Source organism: Diospyros lotus, chromosome 3 (assembly GCF_014633365.1).
Source record: "Diospyros lotus cultivar Yz01 chromosome 3, ASM1463336v1, whole genome shotgun sequence".
Lineage (NCBI taxonomy): Eukaryota > Viridiplantae > Streptophyta > Magnoliopsida > Ericales > Ebenaceae > Diospyros > Diospyros lotus.
This window is the reverse complement of record NC_068340.1, coordinates 38,835,526-38,850,405: the sequence shown is the minus strand read 5'-3', so window position 1 is coordinate 38,850,405 and position 14,880 is coordinate 38,835,526. Positions and strand designations below refer to the sequence as shown.

Below are 14,880 nucleotides of genomic sequence, written 5' to 3'. Positions count from 1 at the left end.
TTAACACTTTTGGGTAAGGCCCAGCCCATCACTAAACAACTAAATATGGCACCCCAAGTCTAAAAAAAAAAAAAAAAAAAGTCTTAAGATGATCATACTTAAACACAGCTTAATTTAACACAAAGAAAATCAAAATTAAATGCCTCATCCCCAAAGACTGTCAGCAGTTTAATACTCGGACGCAACACACAAGCCACGCGGCGGAGCCCGCTCTGCCTCTTGACCAATGACCCAATTACACAACTTGACTGTTGTCTATTAATTGTAGTTTTATATTTTATAATATATAATTAGCTGTCTCAGAGTCGGTCAAAATTCAAACGCTACCCATTCTGTTTATATTTATATTTATATTTATATTGATACCTAAAAAACACTCTCCCTCCCTCCATCCATCCTTCTTCCTCATCGTCGGTGACTGTCAATATCCTTTCAAGTTTACGTACGCTGCCAAACGTCTGGTTCTCTTTGCAAACCTCTCATTCCTAAATCATGTTTTCTCCAATCCCATTTCAGCTCTTTGGGTTGCTCATAGTTTCGTTTCTGGTCCTACGTTTTCTGTACAAATCATCTCTGCTGTATGTTTTGAGTAAGTGGTGGCGATGGTTTCAAGATGCTTGTCATGTTTACCAGTTCTACAAGGTTCCGCAGTTCAACGAACACATGCAAGAGAATCAATTGTACAGGAAAGTCTCGGCGTACCTGAATTCTCTGGCTTCGGTTGAAGACTCCGATTTCGCTAACTTGATGTCGGGGAACAAATCGAAAGAAATCAACGTCGGTCTCGATCCCGACCGGCCTGTTTCCGACACGTTCCTTGGTGCTAGGGTGGTGTGGAGAAACGAGAAAAGCGAGATGGATGGCTCGAGAGCTTTGGTGCTGAAGGTCAGGAGGACGGACAGGGGACGGATTCTCCGCCCGTACTTGCAGCATATTCACTCGGTTTTCGATGAGATTGAGAGGAAGGAGGTGAGATTGTATGTAAACACGGAGCCGGAGAGGAACGGATGGTGGAGATCAGTGCCGTTCAATCATCCGGCGACGATCGAGACGGTGGTGATGGACTCGGATGTGAAGAACAAGGTGAAGTCCGACCTCGAATCGTTCCTCAAGTCCAAGCAGTACTACCACCGGCTCGGCCGTGTCTGGAAGCGGAGCTACCTCCTGTACGGCTCACCCGGCACCGGAAAATCGAGCTTTGTCGCCGGAATGGCGAAGTTCCTCCGCTACGACGTCTACGATATAGACTTATCCAAGGTCTCTGCCGACTCGGATCTAAAGATGCTCTTGCTTCAGACGACGAACAAATCGATGATTGTGATCGAACACCTCGATCGGTTCTTGGCGGAGAAACCAACGGCGGTGAGCCTGGCCGGGATTCTCAACTTCATGGACGGAATACTCTCCTGCTGCGGCGAAGAACGCGTGATGGTGTTCACAATGCACGGCAAGGATCAGATCGATCCGACGGTCCTGAGACCCGGGAGGATCGACGTTCACGTGCACTTCCCCTTGTGCGATTTCTCCGCTTTCAAAAGCTTAGCCAGCAGCCATTTGGGGATCAAGGAGCACAAGCTCTTCGCTCAAGTTGAAGAGATGTTTCAACGCGGGTCGAGTTTGAGCCCTGCCGAGATCTGCCAGATCATGATCTCGAATCGGACCTCGTCCAGTCGGGCTCTCAAAGCGGTCATTACCGCGTTGCAGTTGCAGACCAGCGCTGAGAACAGCGAGTCGGGCAGACTGAGCAAGAACGCGTCGGGTCGGGGTCCGGAAGAGTCGGGCGAAACCAAATCGTTCTTCAACGGGGAGAGCGTCCACATGATGAAGGATTTGGGGAAATTGTATGGGCTTTTGAGGATGCGAAGTAGAAGAAAAAGCTCGGACGATATGGATTTGGCCGAGAAAGAAAATTCCCAGCATGGAACTTCATTGGCTACAAAATTATAACGGGTTGGCTCCTGTCTAGGTTTGGAGATTAGGAATACCAAAGTGCTATTTATTCATTTTTTTAAAATGAAAATGTTGTATAGATATGGGATTTTAATATTTTGTAAAACAGTATGCATTAATGATATAAAAATGGATTGATGATTATTTAAGGGTCGTTTGATTGGCTATCTTTTTTATGAAAAATGATTATTTTTTATCTAAATTCTAATTTTTTAGGTATTTGATTGATCAAATTTTTCATAAAAATATTTTTCAATTTATGGTCACGTGATGTTATTTTTTCACTTTTGTTATAATTGGTTTTCTCATGGGAAGATTGGAATCAATTTTTCATGAAAATGAAAAACTTACGTTAGGTCGGCCGTCAACAGAGAAGAGATTTGTAGGATTAAAATCAATAAAATCTGACGACTTACAATAGCGACGACTTGCAATAGTACTGGAGAAGGGAAGGATTGGGGAGATCTCGCAACTTGCAGCGGTGGCCATTAGTGATTTGCAGTAGCTGTGGCTAAACTTGCTGGTGTATGTAATTTGTGTACGTATATTTGATTTATTTTTTGAATATTTTGTGTGTATATATTTGATTTTTTTTAATATGCATATATTTGATTATTTTATATAATTAATTATTATTTTATGTATTTGATTATCTATATGTGTGTATATAATTATTTCTATGAAAAATAATAATAATCAAACATCAAAAGTTGGAAAAGTACAATAATTTTTAAGTAAAAAATTAAATCAATCAAACACTTTCAATTAATATTTTTTTTAAAATTTAATTCTAGATAATTTAAGTACTTAGAAAATAATCAAACGCACCCTAATTTTTTTAATTATTAATGTTAAATGTGATAGAAAATATCAAATTTTCATATACATTAACATTATATTTGTGTCTATGTTTTTTTCTTTTTATAAATTCATTAGTTGCAAAAATTTATATGTGAGTTTACTCTCGGTATCTAAAATTCGATTGCAAAAATGTACAATGTTCTTTTCAAAAGAGTAAAGTTGAGAGTACGGGCACTAATGTTATATTATATTTTCACTTATCAATTCTAAAAGTATATATATAATTGAGTAAATTATATTTAATACTATAAGTTTTACTAAATTATAATATATATTCACACATTTAAAAATTATATTGACCTCTTAACGCGGACGCTAAATAATATGTGTAGATATATATAATACTAAAAGTATCTTATATGATATAAATTTATAGCACGTAATAATTTGGTATGTTTTTAAATAATATGATGGTGTAATAAACTCTTAGTTTAGCCTAATGCTAATAGATATTTTAAATATTTTTGAGAGTTTCCATTATACCTGTTTATTTTTTTATAAAGTTCAAAGAATAAAATTACTTCAAATTGAGATTCTATTTGTTTTTTTTTTTTGTAATTTGGATTATTAAATATTTTAAATATTCATTAACAAAGTGTATAAAAATAAATAATTGTTATAAATATTTAAAATACTTCTTAAACTATAAAAAAATAAGTATAATTTGAATTAAAAATATAATTCTCAATTTAAAACTAATTTTTATTTTTATATAAATTTTTAACATTTAAAATAAGAAAGTAACTTTAATATATACTCACTGAATTTTAAAAATGTAATTATTTACTTATTGAATTTTGTATTATTACTATATGCTCACTGAACTTTGTTAAATGTCAACCATCTATCACCCGATACATCATCTTGTAAATGAAAAATATCCATGTGACTAACGGAATCTAAAAAAAATAAAATAATAAACACTAACTAAACTTTAAAAATGTAACTATTTATTCATTAAACTTTAGATTATTATTATATGTTTACTGAACTTTGCTCAACGTTAATCATCTATTACTCATTACATTACTATCTAATATTGTAAACAGAAAATGCCTACATAACTAATATAATCTAAAGTGACCCAATCAAATCCTTATTTTTGACCAACTTAGCTTTAGTAGCAACAGTTGTCATTGACTTTTTCGCCACTATCGCCTTACCTTGTTGCCTAGTGCCTCGTCACCTCGTCGCTCAAGCGTGAACTGTAGCTGCTAGAGTAAAGGAATGAGAGGGAGAAAGAGTATAGTTGAGTTGGCCGAAAATAAGGATTTCATTGTGCTACTTCGAATTCCGTTAGCCACATGAGCATTTTTCGTTTACAAGATTGGTAATGTAATGAGTGATGGATGGTTGACGTTGAGTAAAGTTTAGTAAGCATATAGTAACAATTTAAAGTTCAGTAAGCAAATAGTTACATCTTTAAAGTTCAGTGAGTATTTGTTAAATTTTCTCGAAATCTGCTAGCCACATAGGTATTTTCCATTTGTAAGATGTAATGGGTGATTAATGGTTAATATTGAGCAAAGTTTAGTGAACAAATAGTAATAATTTGAAATTTAATTGGTAAATAATTACATTTTAAAAAATTAATGAATTTATATTAAATTTACCCTAAAATAAGATCTCTACATCATCTCAAGGCTTATTCAAAATTACCTTAAAATCGCTTCTAGTAGATGGCACAAGAGGTAAAGCTCTCAATTTTTGTTGAGTAACAGGAGATCAACTATTGATAAAGACAAAAATACTTTATTTAGTGAAGATTGACTGCGTATTCACTTGAAAATGTATAAGTTTGCAATCACATCTGATTTATCCGGAGATCGAATTAGGGGAAAGGCCGGTCTCATCCAGAACTAAGTAGGCAAAGCTCGGACACATGGATCATAAAAAAAAAAAAAAAAAAAAAACTTAAAATCTCAATGCTTAACCTAAAAATATTTAGAAAGTAACTAAATTATGAAAACAAAGTCGTAAACAAGAATTACACAACTCTCTCTTGGGTTTAGTATATATATCCCAATGTATGAAAACAAAAGTGAAACAAACTTAATCAGTGAGGTTGGTTTAGCTGAGGAGATTCCACAGTGGTTAGGGAATGTTAGCTGGGCAATAAATTAGGGTTTTGGCCCAGCTCTGAGTTCTGTTCTGTTTCGTCTCCCCTTCAGATCCCGTTCATTCCAGCGCCAATCGGTGTCTCCGCCATCTCCACGAAGATCCGACTGCAAAGAAACAGGTTCACAGTTAAGGGTTCGAGAAGTTTCATTTTCTCATTTTCTTTCATATTCTGTTATAACATAATCTATAAGTCTGAAATAGATGACACCAGTCCTTGTAATAGGGAGGAGAAGAGACGGCGGTCATTGGATACAATTAACTCAAGTCTTTAGGTAATTATGATTCTGTAGTATTTGGTTTTGTTCTTAACTTGTAGTTTTTTTGACATTGAATTTCGCAGGCACTGTGATCAAGGCTTTTGAATTTGGCGTTTGATCCCGAACAGCATGGTAAAGTTTTGCAATGTTCCGTACAATGTTGTTATATTGAATCGATTTGAAAAGGCGTGGATTGCATTTGGATTTTATTTTTTGCTGCAGAATTATCTAATTGGAGCTTTCAAGCCTGCGTGTAATATTTCAATCACGTTCGCTGATGAGAAAACTCGGAAGAAGGTAGGTTGTGTTGGTTAAAAACTATTTTTAGTAATTAGCTGCAATATCAATAGTAGTAAGTTTGTGCAATAGCTGGGAATTTTTAGTATTGTATGATAAATTGTTCACTGGTTGATACCTTTTGATTGTGCATGCAAATGGAGTGATGCATGATGAGGGAATCTGCATCCTCATTGAGGACACAGCCATATTAATGCCCATTAAGGTTAAAATATGATGAAACTAGTAACACAATGTGTATTCTAGATGTGGGCCTTTTTACAACATACTTTCATCCAGTATTGTTTTATGGCTTTATAATATCTTTAGTCTGATACATGATCAAATTGATAGAAAACTAGTTATGGACTATGAGTATACTTTTTGGGATTCATAGGTGCTGTCTACATGTATTTGGGATGAATAGTTGTTGAATGGGTCCAATGCTTACTGACTGTTATGTTTATATAATTTTGATATTTGTAGTGTAATGATATACTTTTTGACAAGTGAAAAAATCCATGGGAGAAAAAATTATAAGAAAGGCGGTTAGCCTATAAAATAGAAAGCCACAAAGAGGGTAGATGAAGCCTATATGTCTATGGGTATGTACAATTTATCCAAAGAAGAGAAAATGTTCATCTTTTGGCTATAGAATAGAAAATGAGATGGGTTTCCCTTCAATCAATGAATCAAGCCTTTAGAAACTTTAAAGGCTCTCCAATTACTTTACGATGATGTGAAGATAAGGTTACTTTTTTATATTAAATGGTGTTTAATTTTATGGATTGTGTGGTATATTAAATGTTGATTTAGATTATTTCTTCTATATCTTGGCAATTGATTGATACTTACATTTATAGACATACGTAATACAAAAATCAAGGGTGTCCCTGGTGCATGGGGCTCCTCATTTTATGACGGTCTAAATGTTTTTGTATGCAACCTTTGCTTTGCAAAGGTGAGGGTGTGTACAAAAACCACCCTTATTTTTGTATATTTAGGCATAATTCCTTTTTTATTCCCATCCTTATTTTTCTCAAATCATCTTGTCCCATCTTGTGTCTGTGCTCATGGTTCTCAGCCTCATGCAAAAGTCGCTTGATTCTGTCCTGATGATGCTTATTTATTTGTGCATGTGTGTGCATAGGTTCCAATGAAGAAGGAAAATGGTCAAACAGTGATGATCTCACTCTTTCAAAGTCAAGAAAACATTGGTGGGAAGGTATTTCACATAAATTATGCAGTTATAGTTGTTAATTGTATCCAATTAACTCTGCTTTTTATCAGTTTGACAAAGTAAATTCTAAGTTTCGTTTCTTAATATAAATTGTTGTGTTTTTTAGATTTCTGTAGAACCAGTTCAAGGGAAGAAGGTTGATCATAATGGCATTAAGATTGAGCTCCTTGGTCAGATAGGTGGGTTTACTTGTACATCCTAATAGGATATATCGCTTCAATATGGAGACATGGATAATTTTATCATATTTACATGGCAAGTGATACTTACCATATATCCAGTCTTTTCCTTAATTTATCACAAGGAAAAAAAGGATGAAGAATAAGAGTTTGGATAAGGTTAAGAGTTTCATGTTAGATTATCTAACCATGCTTGCTTTAATGGTGGGTTTCTTTCTTCCTTGAAGTGTTTGTTGCTCATAGCTTGTATACAATGAGTTTGTTTTTCAGTTTTTATTGCCTTTCTAGTTTACCCCTTGCTAAAAGAAAAGTAGACTTCGTTGCAACTTGTCATGAACCTAGGGCTTAACCTAGGATCAGTTTGGGAATCGGAAGAATCCGATTCAGCTACGGCCACGAACAGAAGGAAATTAGGGTCGGAATTTGAAAGAATGAGGGAGAGATTAGAATAAGTGTTAGGGGGATTAGAGAAGAACATAAAAGAAGGAGATGAAAATCAAGGAAGGGGAGAGAATTTGGAGAAGGAGAAAAAGAGATTCAATTCGTTAATTTCTTGGATAAAGAAACAAACCCATTACAACAACCTTATATAGGCATATTTGCCTTCTAACAGCCTAGCACATGCTCACATGTGCTTCTAACCACTTCCTAAAATATCTCTAACAAACTATTATACCCTATTACAATAATACCCTTTTATTACTCATAGGGTCATGACACAACTTAACCATCAATGACACACCTGTTTCAGTATCTACTGGGCATTCATATATATATATATATATATATAGCATTTCTCCAGTATTTTCTTGTCTACATCAATATTTATCAGCGTTTGTTTTTGGACTACTTAATCCCTTTCTCGAATGCCTTTGCTTCTGCTAATGATTTAAAAGTAAATCTAAGATATTATTTTCATCTGTCATTTTAATTTGTTGGTGTCTGCAGAAATGTACTTTGACAGAGGCAACTTCTACGACTTTACCTCCCTTGGTGAGTGTACTAAAATCTCATTAGCTTATGTATCAACTCCTTATGGCACTTTCTTGAATCATTTTGAAGTTGATTGTTTCTTAGACTCCATTACTCTCAATGTTAATCATGGTTTTACAAAAATTTCAATCACTGTCATACACTGTTTTTTTAGCTTCCTACATATTTTACTGACAGTGTTGGCACCATGTGTTTGATCCTTCCCCTAATTCACTGTAATATTTGTATGTCTCTGTTTTATTGTTTTATAGTTCGTGAACTAGATGTTCCTGGTGAAGTCTATGAAAGGAAGACCTATCCTTTCGAATTTTCAACTGTTGAAATGCCCTATGAGACATACAGTGGGGTGAATGTGCGGCTGAGGTAAATTAAGCATTAGTTATGGAAATTTCTTGTTTATTTTCTGTGCTCTATCTGTTCTGGTTTACTTTTGGGTAATTGCGGTTCATGTTATGAAATTCAGCTTTTTTTTTTTTTTTTTCTGTGCTCATCTTATGAATTCTGAGAATTTATGGCAAATTTATTATTGGCTGCTATTGCGAAATTTTTGACATTGTTTATAGCTCAAGTTTTCCCTTTATAATTTGGTTAAAGTTCCAAGCAGCACATTGCTTGAGGTTCTTGAAGAGTTACTGTTTGGTCCTCACCATCTATTTTTTCTTGAAATAAGTGGTCCCAATAAATGCAGCGCTTATTGATGCTACATGTAGCCATTTAGTATACGGAAATCAATACATTATGGTATCTGTGCTGTTAAAATTAGTGTTTAACTTCCCAAAATTGTGTTCTTTTCAGGTATGTCCTTAAAGTCACAATCAGTCGTGGTTATGCTGGCAGCATAGTTGAATACCAAGATTTTTTGGTAATCTCTTATCACCTCCCCCTCCCCCAGGCCTCTCTGTGGTAATCGGCCACCTTCTGATACAGAAGCAAAGATATTATGTAGAATATCAATCTCTTATGCTTTGCACGTGGTAGATGAATACTAGTTATTGCATTTTTATTTACATGGGTGCATGGTTATGAACATGCACAAGGTATACCTCTAACATTAATTTCCATTTAACTGCACCTACAATCTAACTTCTTTAAAAGTTATGTACAGTTTCCATATGATCTATTTTGTCCTAGAGATAAGACATACTTCTGATTTTTGCTTTGATTCTATGTAAACTTAGAATCTACTCTTTTTCCATGCTGTGGTCTCAACCCCTGACAAAACAAGTGTTGTTTCAAGAAGATAGGGACTGGGAATTTCCATTTAGTCTGTGCTTATCTTTGACCTCTGTTGTAGTTAGATCTAAGGAGCTCCTTGTGAAATGCTGTTTGATTGGAATCCCTCATTCAATTTAATGGAGATTTCAATGTGTTAACCTGATTACTTACAGTTTAGATATCTGAAATTTTATATCTTTACTATTCCAAGTTCTATATCCATCTTCAGCTATTCATTGATGGGCAAATCTTCTTTGGCTCCCTGTAATGGGTTCTGTCTTGGCTCTCTTTCTGGTATCATTTTCTGGCACCATGATCCATCTGTAATGATTGGTTGATTTTAAAAGCAGAATCTTCAGTTCTTTTTAGTTACATATCCAGATAGATCAGTCAAAGCTATTCAATGCAGAAGAAGGTTTATCTAGCTGACCTCAACAAATTGATACCATAGAGTTTGTCAATAGGATTGCAATAGTTCTACTTCCTAATTTAATATGACCTAGTAATGTGCATTTGGGCTAATTATGGAGGCATTTAGTTGTTATTCAGCGTACCATGCCTCGGACTCCGAGTGGATGTATTGGTCTTTGTTTGTCATATGCACTCTTCTAAGTCTTGTAAAGTGCTTGTATTGGACACTTGAACTTGGATATGAGTATTAGCATGTTTGCAACATGTCTAGTTCGACATGCATCCGGAAAACATGTTAACTAGTCTAGTCAAATTTCTTGCTACATAAATATGCATAACACTTACATTTATATGCATCTGAATCTGATGCATTCTATTAGTTCCTAAATACAATTTCATCTTAAATTAAAAAAAATAAAAATCAAGGGATACAATTATATCCTTGGAAATGTGAATTTAGAGAATTCTGTGCTTAGATCCATCCTGCACCCAATGCCTGTACTCAATTTTGTGTAATATAGACCTGTACCTGAGTCCGTAACACAGACACATATCATTTATCATTAAATATATTTCTTTTATATCAGTTGCAACTTGCAACTTTATGGTTCTTTCACTTTTCCGAACATTATCTATTAGCATTTAAATGTTCTGATTTATCTATTTCAATTTTGCATCAGGTCCGTAATTACAGTCCACTTCCATCAATTAACAACACTATTAAGGTTAGTGCGGTAGAGTAAAATTAATTACAATGGAATATATGGCATTTTTTGTGTGTAAAGCTGTACATGTTGGGAAAGAAAGTTATTTTTATTCATTATAGCTGTGAAAATGATATTTGCTAACCAGTGGTCACTTAGGAACACCATGAGGAGACCCCCGCATGTTGGGGGGGGGGGCATTTCTTGGCTGGCATCCCTAATATCCCCATAAATTATGTTTGATGGACAACCGTATCAAACAGATCCAAATTATAGACACATGCATATGTACAAATGTTTACATGAACCATCTTTTTTTGGGGGGGTGGGGGGTGGGGAAGAGTTCTGTTTGAGGCATAAGGCTACTGAAAATGCCTACAAAATGTTCTGATGTTGCAGATGGAAGTTGGAATTGAAGATTGCCTTCACATCGAGTTTGAGTACAACAAAAGCAAGTAAGAGAGAATGAAATCCTGCCAACTTAAATTATCAGTATATTTTTTGTGGTCTACCATGCTTCTGATCAGACATTTATTAACTAATCTTTGCTGCGATGATAAACCAAAACGTAACGTTAAAATAGAAAGCTTCTCTTGGTTGTTCAGTTCAAACAGGGTGTACAGGAAAATTAGAATCAATTGAAGTTGCAAAATGGCCTAAAGAAGCCACCTTTTTAGTGTCCAAGTGTTTATCTTTATCAGTTATGGAACTTTGTTGAAAACAGGGATCTATGGCTTGGCTGATTTTGGTCTTCATTACTCAGGTATCATCTGAAAGACATTATCATAGGCAAGATATATTTTCTTCTTGTAAGAATTAAGATTAAAAATATGGACCTGGAGATCAGGCGGAGAGAATCAACAGGATCAGGTTCCAGCACACATATTGAGACAGAGACACTTGCAAAGTTTGAGTTGATGGATGGTGCTCCAGTCAGAGGTATCCCCAGAACCATCATTTTATTTTTTTTTATAAAAAACATATCTACTTGCTAACCTTTGGTTGCTGTTTCCATCATATTTCCCACTTTCTTGCAATATAATTAATAAGCAAGAATTTCAACGTCCAATACATAGAAAAGCTGAAAATTTGAATGGAAGGAAAAATTGTTTCAGAATGCTGCCTGGTTATGAAAGCCTGCCAAGCTGCTATTGTCAATTTAGTTTGGCATTTGAATCTGGATCAATACCAGTAAGAAGGATATGGTGATTGGAAATATAATTTGAGCAAATGGCCAAACCATGTGCTCACATTTTTTTAGTATTGTCAAAATATTAAAGGCTCGGAGGTCCCCTGTCAAATTGGTTTTACAGCCCTAAAGTATTTAGTTGCTAAATCCAGTTTTTTAAGAACTGAAAATAGAAGTTGGCTAAAATATTTTATGAGGAAATTATGAATTAAACAAACAAGTGATTGGTCAGAGAAGATGCAAGTCTACAACTTGGAAGTATTAAAAGGGGGACGGGCTGTCACTGACAGCCGGAACACTTTTTTTTAGCTGTTGAGATGCACTGAATCTACTCCATCTATGAGACTAGGTTTAGTTAACTCCTGAACACTTGCTTCAACTTGGTTTTTGTTTTTTAAAATTTGACGTGGGAAGTTGTTTTCAGAAGGTTTTCTATTTTTTTTTTTAAAGAATGTCTTGTATTTATCTTCTTATATAGGATGGATATTCACCTCTTTTTGGCTTCTAAGGAATTGAGAAATTGGTTTGAGTGAGATGAAGAATAATAGAGGCTCTTGTGAAGAGAGTAGATGAAATGGAACAGTAGTTAGCAAAAGATGTAGAGAAAGACCAAGCAAAACTTGGTGGGAGACACTTGGGTTTGATATAAGTATATGGGTCTTATAGAAGATAAGGCCATGAACAGAAATGAAAGGAAAGCTAGAACTCATGTGGCTTATTCCATAGACTGGGATAAACACTTGGTATGTTGTTGATGTACTAGGCATCCCACTAGAAAATTCAAATTGAAGCAATTAGAATTCTGAGGCTTGGGTGACATGACCAATTAATAACAATACTTCAACAATCCACCTTGTTTTCTGAATACATCATACTAAATAGATAACGTGTTTATAGAATACTACTCACTTCAAGATGCTTTGGTAGTGAAATGATAGCCTTGTTTCTATTAGTTTCTTGAAAATTCTATTGGGATTTCCTTCTAGAGAGGTTTATACCTTTATCTAAACAACAACAACAACATATCCAGCCTTTATCCCACTATGTGGGGTCGGCTACATGAATTCTAGACTTCCATGAATTTCTGTCTTTTGTCATATCTTCATTGAGGTCCATACACTTCATATCAAACTTTAATGTCTCTCCCAAAGTCTTCTAAGGTCTGCCTCTACCTCTTTTTTAGATTAATTGTTCTATTTCATCAACTCTCCTCACATGAGCGTCTCTTGGTCTCCTTTTCACATGACCAAATCATCTTAGTCTAGTCTCTCTCATCTTCTCCTCTATTAGCACTACTCCTACTTTATTACGAATAACTTCATTTCTAATTTTATCTTTTCTTGTATGGTTGCACATTCATCTTAACATCCTCATCTCCGCTACGGTCGTCTTTTGCTCATGCTGGTATTTGACTGCCCAACATTCTGAGCCGTACAACAAAACTGGTCTTATAGTTGTCCTATAGAATTTTTCTTTCAGTTTTAATGGGATTTTACCATCACATAACACCCCCGATGCATTTCTCTATTTTAGCCAACTTGCCTTAATTCTATGTGTGACATCCTCGTGAATTTTTTCATCTTTTTGAATCATTGATCCCAAATATCGAAAATGATCTTTTCTTTGTAAGATTTGGTCTTCCAATTTTATTATAACATCCTCTACTCTTGCATTCTTACTAAATTTACATTCTATATATTCTGTTTTCTTTCTCCTTAATTTAAATCCCTTAGATTCTAAATTGTTTCTCCATAACTCAAGCTTAGTGTTCACTCCTTATTTTGTTTCATCCACCAATACTATGTCGTCTGCAAATAGCATACACCATAGCACCTCTGTCTGAATATATTTGGTGAGTTCATCCATTACTAAAACAAATAAGTATGTATTTAGTGTAGAACCTTGGTGCAATTCTATTGTAATTTTAAACGGTTCAGTATCTCCTCCGCATGTTCTGACCCTTGTCTCTACACCATGATACATGTTTTTAAGGGCTTGTATATAGGCTATTTGGACTCCTTTCTTCTTTAAAACCCTCCATAATACTTCTCTAGGGACCTTATCATAGGCCTTTTCTAGATCTATAAACACCATATATAGGTCCTTCTGATGCTCCCAATACCTTTCCATTAGGTGTCTCAGTAGGTATATAGCCTCCATTGTTGACCTACCAGGCATAATACTTCTCTAGTGCTATTAAAATGTGACTTCTTCTTGCTGGTTTCATGTTCAAGTATTGAGTAGTCTTCATAAATGATTACTGAAAATCCGCACGAATACAGAGATATGTTGAATCAGATACATGTTCTGGAATTGTATGTTTACAAGTTCCACTGAAGCATGTGTGATTACTTTTGCAGGTGAATCGATACCAATACGGCTGTTCCTTAGCCCCTATGAATTGACACCAACACATCGCAACATCAACAACAAATTCAGTGTTAAGTATTATCTGAACCTTGTTCTTGTTGATGAAGAGGACCGCCGGTACTTTAAGCAGCAGGAAATCACACTATATCGTGTTGCTGAAACTTCCTGATTTTTTTTTTCCTCATGGAAATGGCATTCTGCCCTGGAGCTTTGTTGTTGATGCAAAGTCATTAGATTTGTACAGATGGTATCTTTGTATATGGGATTTCCACCTAGGGACCTCATGTTTGATGTTCTGAAACCATTATGGATTTTCACTTTTACCTGATATATCAATAAAATGACATAGCAGTAATTTGAACAATCAGAACTAGGTTGATTTGGGAGTCCCTGGCACTCCAGCTAAGAGTGATGCATGGATGTTCAAGTGCAATATACTTGAGCTATAGCTTTGCGAAGAGTATGTTTCCTTTTTTTGCTTAGTTAAAAAGAACGGTGGAGTAACTAGCATAACAATTTTCTGATTGTGATCATGAGAACTCTCTTTGTTAGGGAGTGTTTGCTTTGAGCTATAGCTATTGCTAAGAAAGGCGAGCCCATCACTTTAGCCCTATTGCAATTCACAATGCTAGGCCACGTATCCATCGGTGGCGTCATGGGTCTGGCTTATCCTAAAAGCAGAGTGGGTTTGGGGTTTGAACGCTAGACCCAGGAAACATAAGAAAACTCCCTTAAATTACTAGGCTATTATCACGGTGGTGCAAAAAGTATACAACTTCAATTTCTGACCTCTCAATCACTAAGGAGCAACTCTACCTTTGCTATCAAGTCTCACCTCAGGGCTTTTAATTGCATAACAAATGGAAAATGGAACTAATTTAGCAAACTATCAAATATGATGTTCTCCGTAACAGCCCACAAGAACAATTGATTCAAGCCTTGGTTTATTAGCTCTGGTAGAATATCTTGCTCTTTAAAGTTGTGAACTGCCTGCCATTTTCAGGTATCCAGCCCCTATGAGATTTTTGGCTTCTGAGTTGTTAATCCTAATCCCATCAATTTATGCGCTGTTTCAATTAATTTGATACGATGGCAGGGCAATCATGTATAAATC

The 14,880-nt window shown here is 35.3% G+C and overlaps 2 protein-coding genes across 10 annotated transcripts; both read left to right on the top strand.

The window, feature by feature from the left end:
* The first annotated feature begins 359 nt into the window (after positions 1 to 359).
* LOC127798185 (AAA-ATPase At2g46620-like) lies at positions 360 to 2,094 on the top strand. The gene has a single exon (XM_052331558.1). It carries the CDS (start codon positions 493 to 495, stop codon positions 1,945 to 1,947), a length of 1,455 nt encoding a protein of 484 aa, XP_052187518.1. The 5' UTR covers positions 360 to 492; the 3' UTR covers positions 1,948 to 2,094.
* A 2,751-nt stretch (positions 2,095 to 4,845) lies between these two features.
* Positions 4,846 to 14,130, top strand: LOC127798053 (vacuolar protein sorting-associated protein 26A-like). Of its 9 annotated transcripts, none has more exons than XM_052331342.1 (13): positions 4,846 to 5,050; positions 5,156 to 5,204; positions 5,273 to 5,321; positions 5,412 to 5,486; positions 6,616 to 6,690; positions 6,812 to 6,884; positions 7,833 to 7,877; positions 8,129 to 8,240; positions 8,673 to 8,739; positions 10,184 to 10,228; positions 10,607 to 10,662; positions 10,971 to 11,146; positions 13,757 to 14,130. In XM_052331342.1, the coding sequence occupies exons 3-13, from the start codon at positions 5,319 to 5,321 to the stop codon at positions 13,933 to 13,935; spliced, it is 906 nt and encodes a 301-aa protein (XP_052187302.1). In that variant the 5' UTR covers positions 4,846 to 5,050; positions 5,156 to 5,204; positions 5,273 to 5,318; the 3' UTR covers positions 13,936 to 14,130. The 9 variants fall into 9 exon arrangements, with proteins under 9 accessions (XP_052187302.1, XP_052187304.1, XP_052187307.1 ...); XM_052331344.1 differs by having other exon boundaries at positions 5,144 to 5,204; XM_052331347.1 differs by having other exon boundaries at positions 5,134 to 5,204.
* Positions 14,131 to 14,880: the final 750 nt, after the last annotated feature.

What these genes read in the sequence shown, in the direction of transcription:
- LOC127798185 (XM_052331558.1), top strand. Translation starts at nt 493, where the DNA reads ATGTTTTCTCCAATCCCATTTCAGCTCTTTGGGTTGCTCATAGTTTCG.
- LOC127798053 (XM_052331349.1), top strand. An exon ending in CTACGACTTTACCTCCCTTG is followed by an intron (nt 7,878 to 8,128) that starts GTGAGTGTACTA and finishes ATTGTTTTATAG; the next exon opens with TTCGTGAACTAGATGTTCCT. An exon ending in TTTGAGTACAACAAAAGCAA is followed by an intron (nt 10,663 to 10,970) that starts GTAAGAGAGAAT and finishes TTCATTACTCAG; the next exon opens with GTATCATCTGAAAGACATTA.